At 34.0% G+C, this 23581-nt stretch overlaps 2 protein-coding genes and 2 long non-coding RNA genes across 4 annotated transcripts; 3 read left to right on the top strand and 1 right to left on the bottom strand.

Annotated features, from left to right (window-relative positions):
- Positions 1 to 2189: 2189 nt before the first annotated feature.
- LOC101220828 (COP9 signalosome complex subunit 2) lies at positions 2190 to 7765 on the top strand. Its single transcript, XM_031889529.1, is given in 15 exon segments — positions 2190 to 2355; positions 2762 to 2854; positions 2959 to 3037; positions 3628 to 3868; positions 3950 to 4024; positions 4104 to 4238; positions 5444 to 5495; positions 5498 to 5580; positions 5582 to 5631; positions 6208 to 6276; positions 6343 to 6356; positions 6359 to 6432; positions 6546 to 6680; positions 7119 to 7231; positions 7318 to 7765. Coding segments are annotated over 15 exon segments (1314 nt in total). The 5' UTR covers positions 2190 to 2345; the 3' UTR covers positions 7409 to 7765.
- Positions 7766 to 12146: 4381 nt separating this feature from the next.
- On the bottom strand, positions 12147 to 19500 carry LOC116405585. The gene is made up of 3 exons (XM_031889526.1): positions 19210 to 19500; positions 12821 to 12907; positions 12147 to 12380 (listed from the first exon to the last, which is right to left on the bottom strand). Exons 1-3 carry the CDS (start codon positions 19237 to 19239, stop codon positions 12147 to 12149), a joined length of 351 nt encoding a protein of 116 aa, XP_031745386.1. The 5' UTR covers positions 19240 to 19500.
- LOC116405580 lies at positions 13299 to 14183 on the top strand. The gene is made up of 2 exons (XR_004218687.1): positions 13299 to 13941; positions 14021 to 14183. It is a non-coding gene; the product is annotated as an uncharacterized LOC116405580 (long non-coding RNA).
- LOC116405581 lies at positions 14384 to 14760 on the top strand. Its single transcript, XR_004218688.1, has 2 exons — positions 14384 to 14442; positions 14549 to 14760. It is a non-coding gene; the product is annotated as an uncharacterized LOC116405581 (long non-coding RNA).
- Positions 19501 to 23581: the final 4081 nt, after the last annotated feature.

The raw sequence follows: 23581 nt of genomic DNA, 5'->3' as shown, positions 1-23581 counted from the left end.
GTAACAATTTTAAACTTTTATAATCATTATAAATTAGAAATTAGAAAACGGGAAAAGAAAAATTAAAAAAATAATTATATATACAACCCGACAACCCAACTCAACCCAACCCATATTTTACGGTTGGGTTGGGTTGGGTTAGAAACTAAATTTGGGTTATTCGGGTTGCCAACCCAAATAACCCGAAAATATGGATTGGGTTGAGAATGTCACCAACCCAACCCAACCCGATTTCACCCCTATTATGCACGTTTTATTAAAAATTTAAAATAATTTTTTATATATATATGTTTATAATCTACTTTTTTTTTATAGAGTGGTTTAGAGTTTAAGAGAAATTGTGTTAATGGAAGAAAAGTTTGTTGGAAGTAATAACCATACGTTGTTAATTATCTTTTTTTAAAAGACAACTCGTTATTACGAAACAATAAAAAGAAATCTTATATTCACTTTTTCATATTTACTTAATGCTTCAACGTGGAGACTTCAAACATTATCATATTTTTATATCATTGTCTATTATTGCAAGCTTGAGATAATGATGTTTTTTAATTAGCATAATCGACTTTTATACAGTGAATAGATTTTATAGAATGAAAAGTGGCTTAGATGTAAAAAGAAAAATATGATTGGTGTGAAATGTCTCAGCCAGTAGATGATTTTGTAACAATAAAAAAAAATTAATGAAAATTATTTTAAAAAACAATGAATGAAAATCTAGGAAGCTAAGAGAATTTTGGAATTTAAAATAATAAAGTGTAATTAATATATTTAGCTTTTAATTATTAATTAACTTAACAATTTTTGTGACTTTATAAATTTATTTTGAGTTTTTATTTAATACATTTTTAAAATTGACAATTTTACTATTGATATTATACTTAAAATTACCATTTTAAAATCTAAGAAGCTAAAAGGTTTTTTTGAATTAAAAAAAATAAAGTGTAATTAATATCCAATTAATGTATTTAGATTTTAATTGTTAATTATCTTAAGCACTTAGAGATCACTTTACAAATTTCTTATGAATTTTCATTTAACAAAATTATCGTTAATGCTATACGTAGAAGTACTTAAATGAAATGGACAATTCAGGGAGAGAAATTTTATCCCCATAGGTCCTTTTATATATAGTATAGATTACACATATATAAACAAAATCAATATCAATTTTTACAGGTGATAAAACTATCTTCCAACCCCCTCTAAATCCAGGTTTAAGCCCCGCTTTAAAAAGCTTGTAAACTTATAAAAAGCCCTCGTTGTGTGGGCATAAACAATAAATGGCTATTATTAAATCACAAATGCAACTAAAAAATAAAATAAGATCAAAATTCAATTGTTTTTTAAATTAATACAAATTTGGATTTTAAAAAATTAATATTCGTAGCTTCTATTTCTTGAAAATCTTCACACGTCTCCAGCTCAAACCACCACTAGAAAACCTAATACCTTGTGGATTTAGAATCAAATTGGGAAACTTGTTGAACGAAGGAGTCATGGGAGAGAAAGAGATGAAATAAAGAGGAATTAAGTTTGGAAGTTTAGAATTATGGAGAGAAAATTTTTAGGAACAAAGTAGAAAATGCGGCCAAAATTCTCAAAATGACCCCAACTTTCTTTTCGTAAAATGAAATGTGCTATTTTATAAAGAATTTACCTACAATATCATAGTCAAACAACTCAAAGTCCATTTTTCTTTGGTGGATTTTGTGTCTTGCAACACCTAGCCCACTAAAATTAGTGGAATTATCATACAAATCTTCATTGTTGGAAGAAAGAAAGAACAAAGGACAACACGTTGAGCATGTCGGTTCCTAATTCAAAAATCCAAACAATAATAATAAATCTCAAACCCTTTCTAAACATCAATCTCATCTCATCGATTGAATTGTTCACTCAGGTGAAGTTCAAACACATTATGTTAATCAAATACACAACTTTCTTAGAATCAGATTCAATCATAGTAGATGAAAAAGAGATATATCAAAGAGAGAAACTCAATTAAAACATTATAAATTCAACCTACGATGGTCAGCTATCTAAAAATTAATTTCACTCGTGCTCGTAAACATAGCAAAGGATCTCTAGGTTGAGAGGGTATTATCGTCTTGTTGTGGAAAATAGTGCCATTAGCCGGAGAGTGGAAGCGGTAGTTTTGCAAGAAGGGAACTAAGTGGTGTCTGTTTTCCAAATTCAAACGGAGGGAAAGTGAGTGGGAAACGGAACGGAGACGACGCTAACTAGTTGATCAGAAAATCCCACTAGAAGCTTGTATTCAGTAGATCGCCACTGCTTCCCACCGATCGCCTCCACCTTCAACTTTGCAATCCACTCCCGCAACCATGGGTTCCGGTCTCTCCTTTTCCCATTCTCCTTATTTCATTACTTTCTTTTGTGTCACTTCTTTGATTCTACCACTGTTAGGGTTTTAGCAACTTTTTCGACTTCCTGCTGATCGACGCGTTTGCATTGCTTTGCCAAGATTTTCCTGTTTTAAGCTGATTAGTTTCTGAATTTGTAATTTAGATGATTGAAAATTTCTGCGTCATTTTTGGTTTGAATTATTGTCTTACGCATGGAAACCTAGCGGTTTCTTTCATTTTAGACGGGGGAGATAACGCATATAATTGATGTATCATCATTCGACTTGCTTGCTGTTGTTACCCATTCATAGCTTATCTGTTGAACATTACCCGGGAAAGTAATGAGTTTGTTTATCAGTTTACGTATTAATTAATGTATTGAACTGCGAGGGCAGATGCGGATATGGAAGATTATGGTTTCGAGTATTCGGACGATGAGCCTGAAGAGCAGGACGTTGATATTGAAAATCAATACTACAACTCTAAAGGTACCTGGAGTGTTGCCTCCAAGCCTTGCAATCACATTCTTTGTTGTTGTATTTTGTTTTCCTGTTTTTAACAGCATCATTTGATCCAATTTGTTCATTAATAGGGTTGGTGGAAACGGACCCCGAAGGAGCTCTTGCAGGGTTTGCTGAGGTGGTACGCATGGAACCCGAGAAGGCAGAGTGGTAAGTGTGGTAGTGAATTCCTTGTTTCTGCTTGCTAGATACTTGGACACAAAATCTATGCAGGCTCACTATCCAATATACTTTTTGTTCACTCATTCATTTTGGATATTTTGGTGATAGGCTGTGTTTTATAAGTTCTTAAATTAGTGGAGTGATTATGGTAGTTTAACTTTATTTTTGAAACAATAGGGTTAAGCAGGTTTTCCCGTGAGATTAGTCGAAGTGCGCGGACACTCACGAATATAGAAAAAAACACTTTATTTTTTTAAAAACTTGTAGTTTATCTTCTCGATGACTGGGTTTACATGCTTTTTGAAAATAGAAAAACTTGGATTGAAGGAAACATAATTTCTATTGTTGATCATGATCCTATGTGGCCTGGGATTCTTCATAGTAGATAATATGCCCCCTTAGATTTTATCCTGACTCGATCACAGCTCATTAGTTGCTCTTTGAAATCTTTGTTTGACAACCTCAATATTTTATATTCAATGCTTCTTCTGTGGAATTACTGTTAGATAGAATTGTATCTCAGTTCTATCTTTGTTGTTATGAATTTGTTCTCATTCCCTTTTTTTTGGATTTGCTAGGGGCTTCAAGGCTCTCAAGCAAACTGTCAAGCTTTATTATAGACTGGGGAGGTATAAAGAAATGATGGATTCATATCGAGTGATGCTTACATACATAAAATCAGCAGTGACCCGTAATTATAGTGAAAAATGTATAAACAATATCATGGATTTTGTATCTGGATCAGCAAGTCAGAGTTTTGGTCTCTTGCAAGAATTTTATCAAACCACTTTGAAAGCCCTTGAAGAGGCAAAGAATGAGGTTTGAAAATGATTCTGGTTTTACGATCTCATGTATTCTCTAACCATGATGCCTTACATTCTGTTCTCTCTTGTGGTGCAGAGGCTTTGGTTCAAAACTAATTTAAAGCTTTGCAAGATTTGGTTTGATATTGGTGAATATGGTCGCATGATTAAGGTGACTTTCTTTTCCTTTCCTTTCCTTTTCCTGATTTTTTTTGCATGTACATGGTTAATCAAATTCATTTTGACCTCAGATTTTGAAGGAACTCCACAAGTCCTGTCAAAGAGAAGATGGTACAGATGATCAAAAGAAAGGAAGTCAACTTCTGGAAGTGTATGCCATTGAGATTCAAATGTATACTGAGACTAAAAATAACAAAAAGCTCAAGGTAATGATCTGTAGCAATCCTTTTTTTTTTCTAGAGCTAGCTCTCAGCTCTGTGTTTCATTTCTTAGTAAAGAATTGCAGTTCACTTCTTCTTCTACCTTTTTTTGTGGGGTGGGGGGGGGGGGGGGGGGGGTGGGAATTTTGTTGAGACAGTTGGTTCATCCTTGGTATAGAGATCTCACTATGGGTTGTGAAGTTAGATTCTTCAATTAAGAATAAGATGGTCATATTTGGGAGGATTAAAACAATGAAATAAATGAGCAAAGAATGAATCCAACTTGGTTTAATCATCTTAATTACATCAAAACTATTGATAGATTTCCAAGAAGATGAAAAGACAGAGCATCTGCACATGGCTAACCTCTCTCTCCACTGTTCTAAAGTTTTATTCAAAATTGGAATAATAGTAGGCTTTAGCTGATGAGCGTAAATTTTCTTCTGAAAGATCTTAGAGTGGTAGAGCCACAACCACAAACATAATAAAAGGCATATTAAGCAGCTTGTTGCAAGCCCAAGCGAAGTGGGGGAAACGCTGACACAAGGTGTCAGCAGTTTCTTCTCCTTTTTTGTGCCACAATTCTAGTAAGAACATAAATGGCCTGAATTTTGTCGTCTGTATTAAAATCTCCCAATGTAATGATGGAACATCCTTTGGAGGAGACATTACCTGGATGGAAAGATTCAATAATGGACTGACCTCTCAAACAAACTCTATAATAATTTCCCAAAAGACCATGATTATGCTAATAGATGGATCTGGGTTCTATTTTCTATCCCTTTGTTTGGCTGTGTGGTTTCTTGGTTCTTTATAGTATCTTTTGGAGTATGTGTTCTGTCCCTTGAAGCTGGTGTGTTCTGCTATCAAATCCATCCCTTTGCCAGTTTTGTTAGACATGAGTCTATAAAGCAGCAGCCCAACAAGAGGTGCCTCCCAGAATTTAAACTAGCTATACAAGAAAAGACCCCAGCCCAAAAGAAAAATGCATGAAGGAAAATTACAAAATTCTTTGAGAGTTATAGGTTACCTATTGTAGTTTTTACTTCCTATATATTTTTTCCTCTGTTTATCTTTGTTTGTCATCTTTCTCTGTCCCTATCTTTGCTGGTTAGTTGAACTCCCTAAAATGCTCTTCTTTTGCAGTATGTAATTGCTTTATTTTGATCTCAAATACTTTCCCCTTGCATTTGCTGGTTATTATGGTGCAGCAATTATACCAGAAAGCTCTTGCCATCAAGTCAGCAATACCCCATCCACGAATTATGGAATAATTAGGGAGTGTGGAGGAAAGATGCACATGGCAGAACGTCAATGGCCAGAAGCAGCGACTGATTTCTTTGAGGCTTTTTAAAGATTATGATGAAGCTGGGAACCAGAGGCGTATCCAGTGCCTGAAGTATGCTCTCTTTCCATTTTCTCATTGTTCTTACTCATTATTAAGGCCAGGATTCAGAGTTATACCAAAACTGAATTTAGTGGAATTTGTAGATTGGACTCTGGCACCAAATACACAAATACTAGGTTCATAAATAACCAATGGTTTTTAACCAACTCATTGCAACACTTACAACTAAGCACTCTAGAAAACTCATGATCAATACGAGCTCACATTCAATACAGTTTACAGCTTGCAATTTACTTTTTCTGGAAGGAAACCAAATCTTTCGTTGATGTGACGAAAACTTCATGGATGTAGTAGCAACTTACAGCTACCAAAAAATTTAACTCCCCATTTATAATATTCAGCAAGGCAGTACTTTTAGTTCCGGAGTTCACCACCTATGGGTATCATTAGAAGTTAAAGGGATCCTACTAGTCATGCTTAGGTTGTTAAATTTATGTTGCATTTAAGCAAACTAGCACATAGAATTGTGAAATGCTTTCTAATTCTCAGTGTCATGCTGTGTCTCTGGCATCCATTTCATACCATCTAATCATTTCTGTGTCCCCCCCACCCCCATAAAAAAAACAGATATCTAGTTTTGGCTAATATGCTGATGGAATCCGAAGTCAATCCATTCGATGGTCAAGAGGCAAAGCCGTAAGTTTCAACCATTGAGCGCTACTTCGAGTTTACCATGTTCTCTCCCTTATCTCTAGATTGCAGGTATAAAAATGACCCGAGATTTTGGCAATGACTAATCTTATTGCAGCATACCAAAGGAATGAGATACTTGAGTTCGAGAAGATTCTCAAGGTAAATTTGAGTAAGAGAATTATATGTATGCATTTTTCAGCTCTTCCCCTTCCTCCCCCTGGTCCAGTTTGGGAGTCGTGGTTTATTTATTTATTTATTTATTCTTTTTACAGAGCAATAGAAAGACAATAATGGATGATCCATTCATTCGAAATTACATTGAAGATCTGTTGAAGAATGTCAGAACCCAAGTGTTACTTAAACTTATCAAGCCTTACACAAGAATCCGGATTCCATTTATATCAAAGGTGACAGCTTTAGTTGCTTGTGTGGTTGTCTTTCCTATTCCTTTCTGGAACCAACTTGCATAATCTTTTGATATCTGGTGTGGGGTTGAAACTTATCAAACTTTGCACAACTTGCCAAGTGTCATGTTTGTGGGGTTGTGAATGTGATGCGAATCCCCCACCCCTCAGATAGAACAAAGAAGAAAAAAGAAGCAAATTACGAGTTTGTGTTTTTCCTCCCAACTTGTCCTTTTCAAAAACTTAGAGAATAGGGTTGTTACCATTGCTTAGATCCATTCAGATGAACTGAGAATCTATTGTGAACACCTTTGCAATTGTAGATAATATGTTATTAGGAATAGTTCAGATGCATCCATTTTTTATTCTAATGGAAGAAATATTAGAAAAAAAAATAGTAATTAGTCCAGATTATGATTGAAAGATGTTTGTAACTATCAGGAACTCAATGTACCGGAGAAAGATGTTGAACAATTATTAGTTTCACTAATCCTGGATAATCGCATTGATGGTCACATTGATCAAGTCAACAGACTTTTGGAGCGTGGTGACAGGTATGTTCTTTTTGGTTATTTCAATCACATTCCATCAAATGTTACAGAAAGTTGAAGAATATAAAGCGTAATTGGTAACCCTGCAGGTCAAAGGGAATGAAGAAGTATACTGCCATAGATAAATGGAACACTCAGTTGAAATCCCTCTTTCAAACTGTCAGCAACCGAGTATATTGATTCTTATTGCACAACCTAATTGTTGTTTCATTTACAACTTCACGGAGTGTTGAGGGATCTCCCGAGTCTAATTTTTTTTATGTTAAATTCTACGCCTTGTCTGTTTAAAAGCACAATGTGAAATGACACTGTAAACCCAACTGTTCTTTGGAAGCTCTATCGGATATCCCCAGTTGCCTGGAAACGGCTACACATTATCATAAAAAACCATCCAGGTAAAGTCATGTATATAAAATTAAACCTATTTTATAGGATAAGAAGGGGTCCGTTTGCAAGTCTAGATGTAATGATTAAGGACGGTGGAAATGTTATAGACTTAGAAATGTTCTTGAGGGATAAACAACTTGATTTCATATACGGTATTCGAGAGCTTCTTGAAACAATAGGGCCGTAACTAAGGAGCACCAATTCTTTTTCAGAACTTCGAAAAAATATACAAACAATGCATTGCATTGTGATTTTTTTTTTCTTGCATTAGTTGAGGACAAAAGCCGAAAGAAGAATTTTGTCATGTTCTTAATTACTGAGGTGTTACTCTGTTAGCTGGTTTCTTCTAATGCCAAATTGTGGCCACATGTTTCGGCCGATTCAATTGGACCAAATCAATTAGCTTCATATCCTTGTTTTGTTTTTTGTTTTTAAATTAATGTTGCATTTATTATATAGGGAATGTGATGGAGGCTATTGGAGTTGTGGTGGAAGGTAATGATTTTTGGTTTTTGTTTGATTTTTAGATATTTTACTGTTTTAGGTTTTCATAAAAAGAAATTTGGGAAATGATCGATCTTAGTCTTGAAATTGGCTTGTGTTGTGCTATATTTGATTTTAGTTGGTAATTTCTATACTTAGGACTTGGTGGTTTATGCCATAAAGAATATGCCCAAAGCATAATACTACATCTAAAGATTTGAATCTGACACGACAGACTAAATTTTAGGAAAAGAAGAATTAAATGGGTTCTTAAAACGTAGAAGTAAGGTTATCAGTTACTTATCACCACACATTTGGTTGAAACACGAGTCTTCTTCTCCACCTCTTGATTCTCAATTTGTTTTTCCCTTTTGGCCAACCGTGTATGTTAATTTATTTATATCCAAATTTGTCACTTGCTTCATTCTTGTTCTTTTTATTGAAATTTTACTTTAATTTGTGTACGTTAATCAATATTATGTCTAGTCCATTATTAGTGAACAGTGCTACTTTTGTCGGAGGAATAGCTTGATTAAATTGACTTGATAAGCTACCATACCCAATAAAATCTCGACGTATATTTAAACATCGTGTAATTTGTAGGGTCAATTGGCCTTTAAATTTAGTCCATATATAGTAGGAGAAAAGTTCAACTTTTTATGATGATTTTATCCAACCATGAAGACTATTTTTTGGTTTTATCAAAATATATGTAATAAGTTCTAACTTTTAAACCGTTAGAAAATTATAGGGACCAAATTTGTGATTCAAACTAACGTGCTCGATAATAATAATCAATGCACCTTTGTATGATTTAAGGAAATTGGCAAGTAGAGGTCACATCAGTTTGTTAAGCTTTTGCATTTTGTTGTCTTTTATTTATATAATTCTCATTTGAAAATGGTGAGATACGAATTCTTGCAAAAACACTGAAAATACCATTTCAATAATGCCATAAGTTGTTATATTTGTTATGATTTAATATAACAAATCCACTATCAATGTCTATTTGTCTCTATTTGTGCATGCTTTTTTTTTTAAATTTTTCTATATTTGTTTTATGTATTAGGTTGATCCAATTAGTATTGACTGAATACAAAGTAATGGATGATACAAAATGATAATGTGATTTATTTATATTGGTTCTAATTTGAAATATTCAAATTTACTTTGGAAATTAGTATAATTAGTATAATATATAGTGATACATTATAATATAAAGTTTATATGTTAATGAAACTTTATTATATAAATTTAATTTTAGATAAAGTTCAAAGTTAATTTATGAGAGATAAAATATTTGAATGAGTTCAAATATTAATTTAATGTGGATTTGTTTCATATTAAAATTATTAATTATGAGATAAAGTTATATTTGAATATGATTCAAATTTAACTGAATTTAACTTAAGTTAAATATAAAATATTTAATTTAGTTATTAATTAATAGTTTCGTATAATATTATTTAATTAAATTTGATTTAATTCAATTAATATAAAACTATAAGGTATTGGAGAGATATTCATTCAATAAGATTTAAATGAAATATTAATTAAATATGATTTAATTAATTATTAACTAATTGATTAATGGTTAATTAGTCAGTTGATTTGAAACTTCTATTAATTTAATATTTTTAAGTTAATAGAATCCTATGATTTTCTCCTACCCCGTCTCCTACTCAATGAAAGAAAGAGAGTTATAAATATGTAGAAGAAAAACAGCTTTTCTTAACCAAAATAAAATTGTTTTTTCTGCAAAATAGATTGTAACGACCTAATTTTTCGAATTAAGCTGAAGTTATTACTTTAAGACTATATTCGTCCTTTAACCATAAGACTTTATAATTTAAAAAAATATATTTTTTAACAACATTAAAGAGTTTTTATTCGGGCTCTATTTCAAATAAAATTTTGAAAGTGTAAAAGTATCGATAATAGAAAGTTCAAGAACATAAAAGTCGTTCAATCATGAAACCCAAAACAGTCTAATTACTAAAGAAAACCAAAATAAAAAAAATATAAAGTAGAAGCAATTTGAAGGACATTTCCTTATGGCAGTTTCGCGGAAAAAGATTAAACATAAAAGGAGTATAAACATACCCAGTAAGAGACCCTACTGATCCTGTTAGAAGAAAAATAAAATTGTTAACTTCCTATTGGAGGTGCCCTGCACTTTAAAAGTCTTGTGATCATGTAGGAATACACATAATCAGTCCAATGCCCTAAAGGACACAAATATTAGTCTAGTGCTCTGCAGAAAGCACATGTCAGTCTAGTGCTCTCGAAGAATGCACATGTCAGTCTATTGCTCTCGAAGAATGCACATGTCATTCTAGTGCTCTCGAAGAATGCACAACAGGTGGTGATCCCGTAGGACACCTGCAAGGCACACTACCCAATCGACAAAGCTAACAATTTTCCCTTAGTCCGTTATAAACATTTAATCAATCCATTCCTAGTATAGTCAAACTACTCCATCATATCATCAATCCAACTTAACACACTTACGTTCAATCTATTCAATCTATCACAAAATCAGTTGATACTATAACAACACACCAGACAGTCAAGATATATATATATACATAACACCTTTCTCAGTTTACAAATACATTATCCATCGTATCTACTTCTATACCAGTCTGGCATAATATACATTTGTCATCATATCTACTTCTACATATATTGGTAAACCATACTAAGTCCAGAGATCCAAACAGTCAACACATTTCAAAACTTTCAAAGAGTCCAGTAATAGAAACCCCTTACTTTAATGTTACTCAAATTTCTCGAACGAAGGAAACCTAATAAAATATGGAACTCAATTACTTTCACAATACTTTCTTTCATTTAATTTCCTCAATGTAAATTCTAGCTTACCAAAGTATTGGCGAATCGAACTCCAACAAATCTACAATTTAGTTGTGAATCCAAAGAACTCAAACTACCTTCAAGAATCAATTAACAATTTAACTAATTATCCAAAACTACAACCCAAGGATAATTACAATGTAAAACCACCACACTCACCAATACAACTTACCACAAAAATCCCAAAAATTAGAGTAAAATGGGGCAACAACTTCGAATAACTAGAATCGACGCGTGTAATAGATCAGATCTAATCAACAAACGAAAAACAAACTTCAGCTTACAACCCATGGCTGGAAGGTGAAGAGCCCGCGACGGCACTTCGACAGACGCGACGGGCTCAAGTCTGGTCGACGACTGCTTCAACTAAGTAACAACGCCGGTGAGATGATAGGTCAATCGGTGACGTTCCTCGTCACCTGGAGCAAATGTGGTGGCGCGAACGTCAAAGGAGCTACGCGCGAATGAATCACAACTTGGCTGGAAAACAGAGGTGAGACGCGATGCCGAGAGTTCGAACTCACGACGAACGGTGCTTCGACTTCAACGGAGACAAGAGATCGGTGACGACGTGGCTGGCTGACGTCCAAGAGTAATATAAAATGGCTAAGGGAGGCAGGTGGCGTGGGCACGGGGAAGAGGAAGAGTGAAGGAGAAAGAGATGGGGTTGCACGTGAATCAATAAAGAATTGATATTTTAAATTAATAATAACATTAATTCTATTATTATATATTTAACCTTTAGTATTAGTATATTTTTTTATAAAAGCCCCCTTCACTTCCTGCTAAATCCACACGACAACCAAATTCCTTAAAATTTAAAAAATTTAGCTTGAGAGAAATACCTTGATATTGGGGGTGTTACATAGTTTCTCTCTAAATTTTTTTTCATTCCAATTGTTTTCTTCAAACCAATCTCATCTTCGAAGATAGGAAGGTCTCCAACGGGTGGTGTCCCCAATTCGGTGGATTATAGATTCAGAGACGTCAACAAGAGTAAGTTCTATGTATCTTTTAATTTAAAAGCATACTTAGTTCTTTATTTAGAACTTTGATTCTAAATATTGTCAATGTACTGGTATTTTGGAATTTTCAAATTAAAATTGATGAATGGTTTTGTAAAGTCTTTCACTGCCAAGAGCTTTTATCCCTTTAGGCACACATACCAATTAAACTAATGCAAGACCTTTGCAGTAGTTAATGGTAGCATCTCACAAAGTGGAAGTGGTTGGCTTACCAACGGAAGATTTTCAATCATTTCTAGCAGTCCCTTTTCTGTTTGAGTATGACCTTCCATATTTTCTGCTATATTACTTATAGTTAATATCAAATGTGCATCTCTGCCATCTATGCTAATATCACTGCCTGATTGCTCTTGATGTTGATTTGCGTTGTTCATTTTTGTTCCCTACACAGAAAAGAAAAAAATTGTTTTTATTTATAATCTAAGCAATTTTAAACAATATAAAGCAGTAACTAATGAATTAAACACTAACTGTTGAGTTTCTACAGTAGATTCTTGAAGATGTGACTCTTGAACAGATGGATTCTCATGGATGATCACATGTTTGTTATTTTGATGGTCATCATTCTTGTCCAGATTGTGATGACTAGAATCATCACGAAGATCATCATACATGTTGTTAATATCATCAAACAATTGATTTTGATTCTAGTATAAAAAGAAAAAAGGATAATAAAAAAAATAGTTACAAAATGATCGTGTATCCTTAAGCAAACAATCGTGTAGAATATCTAAACGGTTGTTTTACCAAGGGTGATCGATATTTCAGGTGGGATATGCGATCGTTCATATGTGATATGCGATCGTGTAAAGATATATCAAACCTTTGTTCTGTCAGAAGTCGTGCTAAGAAGAGTTGAAAGCTTGTAATAAGATCCATCAAAACTGAAAGATTTTACATCAACACGTTCCTGACACAGTAATGCAGTATCAATGAGCATCAAATTACGTGAGATACGTATTAGAAAATATCTAACTGCTCAGTTAATTTTTTATGGACATCAAATCACCTTTTTTCAAGCTTAAGGAAGGAAATGTCGGCACTATATATGTAAAGATCCAAAGGTAAAATATATATATATATACATTTTTTTATTTTATATATTTTATATATTTTTATTTTAATATTAATTTAAATAAAAAGAAAAGAAAAAGAAAATTCTTTATTATATATTTTTTTCTTTTCTTTTCTTTTTCTTTTCTTTTCTCTCTTCTCCTTCCTCCCCGTGCGCCCTTCCCTTCTCCCCGTCCGCAGCCCAGTAACGCCGACCTCCATTCCTCTTCTTCTTCCGTTCGCAGCAGCCGTCGGCCGCCACATGACGCTGCCCAGTCCAGATCTGCGTCGCAGCCCAGCAACCGCCGCCCCTATTTCCTTCTTCCGCCGTGCGCCGCGACTCCCACCGATCCTTTCCCTTCCATTTTCTTCCCGCCGCAGCCAGCCGCCGATCCTTTCCCTTCTTTTTCTTCCCGCCGCAGCCCAGCCGCAGCCAGCCGCCGATCCTTTCTCTTCCGTTTTCTTCCCGCCGCAGTCCAGCCGCAGCCCGCGCGCGATCTGCCGTTCCATCTCCGGTTCGCGAAGCAACCTTGCAGCAGTCGTCCCGCGCGCCGATCTGCCGTCTCCATCGCCGATTCTGTCTCCGTCGAAGCCAAGGCCGCCGCGTGAACCAGTAACCGCCACGCTCCCGCTCACAATCGCCGCTCCACCTGCTATCGACGTCGGCCGACTAGTTGCTGTAACCGTTCAGATTTGCTGTCTGTTCGCGATGGTTTCCATCCGTGAAGCCCAGCCGCCACGTCTCATTTGGCCGACCGCTGACCGACCCATACTTAGGATTTTTGCTGCGAGTTCGACATTCGTGCGTTGAGGTGTTGGGAGTAACGTTAGGCTCCCTTACATTCACAACCAGATTGTGAATTGTTGAAGGTTCAGTTCGCCATTATATCGGTGAGTTGAAACTTACGTTGAGGAAAATAAGTGGGATATGTATCGTGAAAGTAATTGAATTTTGTGTTGTTATGCTTAGGATTGTTTCGAGGACGTTAGTGATTAAGGAGCTTCCCTAACTTTGAGGAAGGGATTTTCTACTGGACTCAATTGTGATTGTGAGTGTGATGAATGTATACTGTGGTTTGACTGAAAATATATATGAATGCATATGAATTGAAGTAGACTTAACGTCGAATGTATATCGTGATTTCATGGAATATATATATATAAGTGTGTGTATGTGGACAGGACGAAGATTGTAGATTGTGTTTGTATGAGATACAGATGTGAACTTGTGATTTTCGTTTAGATTGGGTGTACGTTACGCTAAAGTATGACTGTGTGCTGGTGAACTGAGGGGTGTGTTGACTGTATAGTTTGATTGACTGATATGTACGTCCCTCGGGTGTTAGACTGAGATGTGTATCCTACAGGATCACAAGACTGCGACTGTACAAGGTGTCCCAATAGAACGTTAACAATTTATTTTCCCCTGATGACGGGACCAGTAGAGGGTCTCTTACTGAGTATTTAAATACTCACCCTTCTTATGTTTAATTTTCAGGCAAAGGTAATAAAGGCGGCAAACCGGCGAGGGCCGGAAGGAAGCGTGATGCCATAGGAAATATGTTGTTTGCTTACGCTTATGGGTTCTTGTGAGGTTTAAGATGAATTGAAATTTTGCTTACAAACGTTTATTGTAAATAGTATTGTTTTTATGTTTTCTTGAATTTTTGAAATTCAGGCCTGACTTAAAGATGTTTTTAAATTAGTTTACGTTTCATTTTATATTAATCAAAGTCTTTTATTTGTAAAAAATTAACGACCTCGACTTACTTAGAAAAGTTGGGTCGTTACAATATATGTCAGAGTTGTGCATTGCAATGGAAGTGCCAACACGAGGTGATACATGTGTGTCTTTCTGGGATGTAAATGCCACTCCCCGACTAGGACCAGCATAGTCTTAGGGAGAAAGCATGCTAGGAATTGGAGTTGTGTCCTCAATTTCTTCAAGGACTTGAGCATTTCTTCTTACACTAGAATGTCTCTTGTTCAGAGAGTTTATAGATTTCTCAAGGCCATTTTTGCATACTTAACAGCTCTTGACAACGGTAGAGAGTCTAAATCTACACTTTCAGGGGCTTCCAACTCCACCACTCGCTGAGCCAAAGATAGAGACGAATCATTAATGATCCAGTAAGCAACATGAAACCTTGTAATTTTGGGGTCAACGGTAGTCCCTCCCATTACTAGCTCAACACTCAAACGGAGTCTCTTGTATAAAATATAAAATAATACAGACACAAATAGTAAATGAAATCTTGTGACGTAACAAACATAAATTTTATGTATAGTGCAATTTGACTAAATATTGAACAAGAAAGCCCAAGGGAATACACAAAAATCCAACGTTTTTAGGGGTCAATTTGAAAAATGGCAAAACTACTTTTTCTTTTCAATTTTAGCAAACAACAGTTTTTGCACCTGCATGGTATTTTATAAAATACCAAAATATTCACATTCTCCAACTATAACTATTTTGTTCTTACATTGTAATTAATTTATGTTATGTATTTATCAACTTTTAATTAATTTTTACTTGAAATAGATACATCAACTCATATCATAACTTTTCTCTTAAAATCTCGGGACTCAACTAATTGATTCAACATTTTAATAACATTATTCAATCTTACTGAATTTCAAAATAACCTAATTGAATTTGAATTTCAAAATAACCAAATTGAATTTCAAAATTTCAAAATTATTAATTTTTAGAATTTGAGAATCTCAACGATAGATTTTATATTAAAATAACCTTATCTCAAAATAATTTTAATGACTTGAATATCAAGATAATTAAATTATTATTTTAAAATTGAAAGAAAAGCACAAAAGCGCACACGCCCACTCACGTACACACGCACGCGCGCGTATACGCACACACACCCACACACACGCACAAACGCGCACACGTGGACACTCACACCCACGCACACGTAGACACACACACCCACGCACACGTGGACACGTGCATACGCACACACGTACGCACTCGCGCACACGCACGCACACACGCACATATGCACAAAGATGTATAAATGAATTAAAATTAAAAAATAACTACAATAATTGTGTTTAGAAAGACTTTTAAACCATGTTCATTTGACTTAATAACGTTAATTAAATTATAATTTCTATCAATATTGGTTTAAAAGTGTCGTTAGTGTAATTATTTCAATATAATGCAGTCTTATATCCAATTTTACGAACAAAAAACAAGTCGAATATGTACCAGTAGAGGCACACTCTTTGTCATAAGAGATATAGCAACGTGTTTATGGGTCATTTTGAAAAATGGCAAAACTACTTTTTCTTTTAAATTTTAGCAAATAGAATTTTTTGCACGTGTGCATGATATTTTATAAAATACCAAAATATTCACCTTCTCAAACAGTAATTATTTCGTTTCTACGTTGTAATTAATTTATGTTATGCATTTATTAGCTTTTAATTATTTTTTACCTGAAAAAGATACATCAACCCATATCATAACTTTTTTCTTAATATCTCAGGACTCAACTAATTGATTCAAGATTTTAATTTTATTCAATCTTTATCTCACAATAATATTAATGGCTTGAATATCAAGATAATTAAATTATTGTTTTAAAATTGGGAGAAACTCAACATTAAAAATATCAACTTATTCACACACAATCACACGCGCATACACATACATACACTTGCACGCGCGTGCACTCATACACGCACACACACACACACACGTGCACACACGCACACACACACAAAACGTAGGCACACACACACAAACGCACACATGTACACGCACACCAAACCGCACGCACACAAATGCACACACACTCACCTACTCACGTACACATGTATGTGCGCATACACACACCCAAGCACACATGGACATGCGCACACACACACGAGCGCACACACGCACACTGATGGTTCAATTTCATCGATAGTTCCTATTTTTGCTGATAGTTTATTTTTTGCCATCGATAGAGGATCTTCCGACAGACCTACGTGACAGTGTGTGTTGACAACTTAATTTTGTTGGCAAATGAAAAGTCGATTAGTTTTTGAAGATTTACTGACGATATTTGTCATCGACAAGGGTAAATTTCTTGTAGTGCATGTACATCAAACATATCAAATTTGTTAAGTGTACCAATGAAGTATAACAAGTTTATTAGTGGTGTATCAAGTGTATCAAACTTATAAGTGAAGTCTTTAAGTGTATCAAACTAATCAAGTGTATCAAGGCCTCAGGGGTATCAAGTGTATCAAGAAGAATCAAGTGTAACGAGAAGTATTATGTGTATGAAGATGTTTCAGGTGTGTATCAAAAAGTATCGAGTGTATCAATGAGTACCGAGTGCATGAATTGTATCTATCAAATGTATCAAGTGTATCAGTAAGAAGTATCAAGTGTATCAAGGGGTATTAGGTGTATCAGACGTGTATAAGGTGTATCAAATGTACATCAATAACAAGGGCTTTTGTGACATTTTACCTCTTGATGTGTGAGTTGGTCTTTGTTTTTGTCATTTTCTCAAATAATAAAGTATGTGTTCTATGGACTTAATTATTATAACTTATTTTGCCATTTTCGCAAGTGTCCCTTAATTGTAATACATGTATATGTGACATAATCTAATCAAACTAACTCATAAATGGACTTAATGTATCAAGAGGTATTAGGTGTATCAGACGTGTATAAGGTGTATCAAATGTACATCAATAACGAGGGCATTTGTGACATTTTACCTCTTGATGTGTGAGCTGCTGTCTTTGTTTTGTCACTTTCTCAAATAATAAAGTATGTGTTCTATGGACTTAATTATTATAACTTATTTTGCCATTTTCGCAAGTGTCCCTTAATTGTAATACATGTATATGTGACATAATCTAATCAAACTAACTCATAAATGGACTTAATCGATCTCATGGACCACGAATTCTTCAATTACTTGCAAATTTGGTGAGTTCCTTCAAATGGTGGGTGGAGAGCTTAATTTTGAGAGAGAGGAAAAGTCGTGAAGAGTATTTGCGAGAGAGGGGGGAACGTCGCCAGAGAGCATTTGCGAGAGAGCTAAAGACAACGACGATGTGGGATGAAGTAAGGTTTTTTTCGGTTGTTGTTCACAAGTGGGATGAAAGCTTCGAATTATTTGTTTTAAATCAAAAAGCGTATGATTGAAGGAAAACATTGATTTTTTATTAGGGTAATTTTTAATGACACATTTATGTCATTAATTAACAATGCGAAAATTTTGTCAAGAAAACTCAATTTGTGTCACGAAATGATAACTTTCGCCTTGTTCCAATAACCTTATTTTGCCTTGCTCCTCTATCTCTTGCAATGTACACATAAAGCTTTGGCAATTTTACCAAAGTGGGAAGCAGCTAAGGGGACGAAGGTATATTCGGAGAGAGATTGTTAAACAATTGTAAAAAGTAAGCCCAAGAAGAGAGGTCCAATAAAATTCAGCCACTTCTCACATAGTAATTGAAATAGTCTAGCAACTTCAACCATTTCCCTCACAAGAAGAAGAAGACCATAGCCACTCGAGGCTTTTGCATAGACAAACACCAAGAAGATGTGTGTTCGGTTCCGTATATGTGCTAAGCGCGTCGTTGTTGACGCCAGGCATCACACCTTGGAAAGGCTCTCTTCCATTATATATAGCCAAAGAACTTCCGAATTATTGAAAATAAATATTTTCAACAGTTTTATATTCTCCTTTAATTTATATTCACTTTTGTTAGAAGCTATTTCTTCTTCATTTTTCTCACGAAAATCACATAATTTATTTACTGTTCTTGTAAATGTGTAATGATTATTTTATCATTTCATGTGAACAATATGATTTTGTTACCATTTACTCTCTTTGCTTTTTACTATTGAAATCTCCCTAACTATAAACTAATTGCACAATTTTGCTCCTAATATACGATCATGTAGCAACCTATAAGCCAAGAGTAAAAACAAGAATCAATTGAAGAGGGAATATATTGATATATATCACCCTGGAAGATGAAATACACATGGAAGAGGGAATAAGTTGATACAAAAACTAATCACCATTCATCATATATGAACAAAATATGTAATGAAATGCTTGGAATGAAACATGATGAAATAATTTTCATTAGAATAAAATAAAGGGTAAGAAAATGTATCCATACCTTCGGATGGTATTCAGAAACAATCACCATAGGCAAATTCTGAGTAACGACACCAAAAAACTGAACTACTTTAGGATGACGGATCTTTTCCAATAATGTCAACTCATATTTGAATGCATTTATGTAGGAAATTCAATAAAATAATTAAGAAACCTTGCAATATGTGAGAGATATACGAACTTCAAACAAATTTTACAAGTTTCAGCAAAAATTTTCAAACAACTTTTAAAGTTTAAGCAAAAAGTAACCGTAGGTAGGAAGGGGAGAAAAAGTGGGGTCTCGAATTAATTCTGAAAAATTAGTAGGCTTTCAAAATTTAGGTTCTAGAAAGTAGAATTATTGCAGAAAAATAAATAATTGCATCATTCAAATTGAATCAAACATATCAGGATGTTATATTCTCCACAACGTATAATGGAGTATAAACATAAAGTTTCTATATACAAAGCTATGTATCTCTACCCTTGACTTCTCTTTCTCTCTTTCTACCTTTTTTATCCTTTCTTTCTCCCATTCACTCAATACACTTGCAAGAACCTTCATTTTTTTTTGTATTTAAATTTTCTTGGCACCATCCTTTTTTTAATTATCAAGGCTTTGTTATTGTGTACCAGTATTGTGTCGTGCCTCCTTCACTTCTCATCATCATTTTCATGTCACATCTCTACCTTGTCAATTTTCGTTTTTCACTCAGCTTTCTTTCTTCTTTTGTCTTCACTACTTTCTTCGCTCCTTCTTCTCAAGCTCTAACTTTTGCTATTATCAACCAGTCTCAAATGACCATTGGAAAACCTATAGCCCACTGAGAGGCAGCCAATATAGTAATGCCTCTAATGATAAACTCCAATGAAATCAAAAGTTCTTCTTTAAGATTTGGAAAAATATATTAGATAAAGCATAATTAGTTGAAAAAGAACCTCAAAATTTTGTGTTAAACGACTACAATTTCATCGTATAATATGCCATATTGACATCATATTTTTCCTACAAAAACATATTAACTAAAATAAGCTCATAAACACAAAATCACTAAGTGTTGGTTAACATACACTACCTTGAAATATGACAAAGACTTTATTTCTCCTAACCAGACAGCATAGTCAGGAGGTAGTTTGGGAGCAAACATAATTGACTTAATTTCCACTAGCAATATCCTATAAAAATTTCAAATTCTTGAAATATGGAAACCAGTGGAAGTTTTAGGGGAATGAAGTATAACCTCTAAATACAGAAGGATGACATAAAGGGGAATGAAGACTCAAAAGAAGGACGACGTTTTCGTAGAGAAGGACGACAATTTTGAGGGACAACGAATGAGTAACCATGAAGGATTTGGAAACGAATAGAGGTTTAGCGAAAGTGGAATGTGACAGAAGGACGGTGAACGTGTTTACTCATTTTCGAACAGAGAATGTGTTTACGCATTTCGAACGGTGAACAAACTTACGCAAATCAACGAAGGTGAAGGGAACGCAAAGCAGACGAACGGTGACGGACGATGAACGCAAATGAATGAAGGTGAATGCTGATGAACGCGAAGGGAAGTCTTTTTCGGCAATGAACGCAAATGAATGCACAGATGAACGCGAAGGGAAGGTTAGGTGAACGACGCTTTTGATTTCGGGTGGAGAAGGGACAAAGTCGCGGCGAATTAGGTTTAATTAAGAAAAGGGGAAGTGATCTAATTGAAACGCTGTGTTTTGTAAAAGAATATTAAAACAATAATTTTTTAGAAATTTCTTGACGTTTTTAAAACGTCAAAAACAAATTAAAATTTCTTAAAGTTTGTAAAAACATCAATGATCTTTTAGAATTATCTTGACGTTTTAAAAACGTCAAGAATTTTTTATAAATTTTTTGATGTTTGTAAAAATGTCAAGAACTTTTTAGAATTATCTCGACATTTTAAAAACGTTAAGATTTTTTTATAAATTTCTTGACGTTTTTAAAACATCGAGGAAACTATATATTATTGACGTTTAAAAAACGTCAAGAAAAAATACATCTTACTTGATGTTTAATTGCACAAAAAACGTCAAGAAAGTTGAAAATTGGCCTTTCATAAAAATTCTTGACGTTTTTTTTATTTGAAATCACATCTTTCTTGACGTTTTTTCTCAAAAACGTCAAGAAAGGAAAACTACAACCATCAAGAGAGCCTGTTTTGTAGTAGTGATTTTGGGGACAAGACTGAGTGTGGAGTTGGGATTATAATTGCACAAAATGGAATTCACTCATTTCCTACTTTAGGGTAAGTAGATGAATGTTAGCTTAAATGGTGTCTCCAAAACTTGAACAAAGGGCCCGTACCCTCTCGATGACATGAGAGGGGTTTTTGTTTATTAGTAGGACCATAAACAAGTTGTTCATTAGAGGAGCACTGGTTTTTAAGGTTAGAGGTAACATAGGGGTAAAGCGGTAAATTGATCCAACTGGTGATACAAACACTCGTGAAGGACTAACTTACTATTATTGGTCTATATCCGTGGACATAGAAATATATTTTTAGTGAGAAGAGTTCAGTTGTGAGTCTTTAGTGGAGTGTACACACACTAACGAATATTGATTAATGTGGTTAATGAGTTTAGCCAATTAATCTTAGATCGTTGTAGCTTCTGATCTGTAGGTCCATTAGGTCCTTTTCCTAGCTCGTAAAGGGTAATGAGATTTATTTGTATTGGTTGTAATTTAAAATGTTTAAATTTAACTTGGGAATTAGTATAATGTATAGTGATACATTATAATATAAAGTTTATCAAACTTTACTATATAAATTTAACTTTGGGGATGATTCAAAATTAATTTATGAGAGATAAAATATTTAAATGAGTTCAAATATTAATTTAATGTGAATTGGATTCATATTAAAATTATTGAGAGAAACTTATATTTGAATATGATTCAAATTTAATTTAAGTTAAATATAAGATAAATAATTTAGTGTTATTAGTTAATTGGAGAATTAATTAATAGTTTAGTTTAATATTATTTAATTAAATTCGATTTCATTAATTATTAACTAATTGATTAATGTTTAATTAATCAATAGATTTGAAATATATATTAATTTAATTATTTGTAAATTAATAGAATCTCATGGTTCTCTTCTACTTCATTTTCTATTCCTAGAAGGAAAGAGAGTTATAATATCTAGAAGAAAACAATTTTCTTAAAAAAATGAATTAATAAAAAAGAAAAAATAAGGCTAACGCTATTGCTCTTTGCAAAAAGAAAAGAGTTTCTCTCAAATATCTCTAAACTTTTTCCCATCCCAATTGGTTCCACAAACCAATCTCATCACAGAGGTACTCTTTGCAATTTAAGCTCTCTTTGCAATGGACAGTCTTCAAAGTTTTTTTTAACGATGTTTCCAATGCTTTCCTTTCTCTCTCATGTTTAATAAAACCAATTTCTCTTAAAACTTGTAGGGAGGCTACATCGTATCGAATTTCATACAACTGACGTGTTCATCGAGTTACAACAAGTGCCGCACAATAGTCTGTTCCGTGTTTGAAAAGTTGTGATTGTGACACGCTGCACATGAGGTTAGAACGAGACATGGCAAGGCAAGCCCTACGCGCGCCTGCCAACTTCTGCCACAATATTTTGTACGCAAGCTAATGTCTTTCGCTGTTTTTGTGGGTTTTGGAAATTTTAAGCAAAGTTTTGATATTTTTATGATCAATGGGAATTAAATGGAATTATTTCCCATTATTTTTCATTATTTTAGATCTGAAGGAGATCGAACAAGTTTATAAGCCAAGGGTCCAAGCTACTCTCTATAAGTGACAAAAATGAGTTTAAGTTGATTTCTAAACATGAATTTACTATCAAATGTTTCAAGCATGCTTTGATGTTTGAATATTTGAGGATACTGACTTATAAAGTATTTCCAAAGCATGCATTTAGAAACATTTTGGTAAACATGTTTTTATTGATGAATTTACTAATGAAAATTATAAGCAATCATGATTGTGCTAAGTTTTCAAAATGTTTAAGCTTGAAAATAATATTAGCATGTTTTAGTCTATACCTAAAATATTCTAAGATATATAGCAACCCTTCGGGAGAGATTTTCTTGTGCATAGAGGTCATTTGATTTGGATATTCAGTAAATACCTAGCTTTCCATCATTGGTATTAGATAAGAGATGAAGACTTTTAAAGATGCTTAGTTTCCCATCTCAAGGGACGAGACCCTGTACGAATGCCTAGTTTTCCATCTCATTGTAGTTATAACGAGATAGGGCACAATTGATGCCTAGAGTTTCATCTCGTAAGTATCGTATCACGGGATAGGGCTTCTATGCCTAGTTTATTGTTTTTCGTCTCGACGATTCTAGGTATAGCAACTGAAAGGGAAAGTTTGAGAT

This window comes from Cucumis sativus, unplaced genomic scaffold (genome assembly GCF_000004075.3).
Source record: "Cucumis sativus cultivar 9930 unplaced genomic scaffold, Cucumber_9930_V3 scaffold120, whole genome shotgun sequence".
Lineage (NCBI taxonomy): Eukaryota > Viridiplantae > Streptophyta > Magnoliopsida > Cucurbitales > Cucurbitaceae > Cucumis > Cucumis sativus.
The sequence above is the reverse complement of the archived record's forward strand: the minus strand, read 5'-3'. Positions and strand labels throughout refer to the sequence as shown.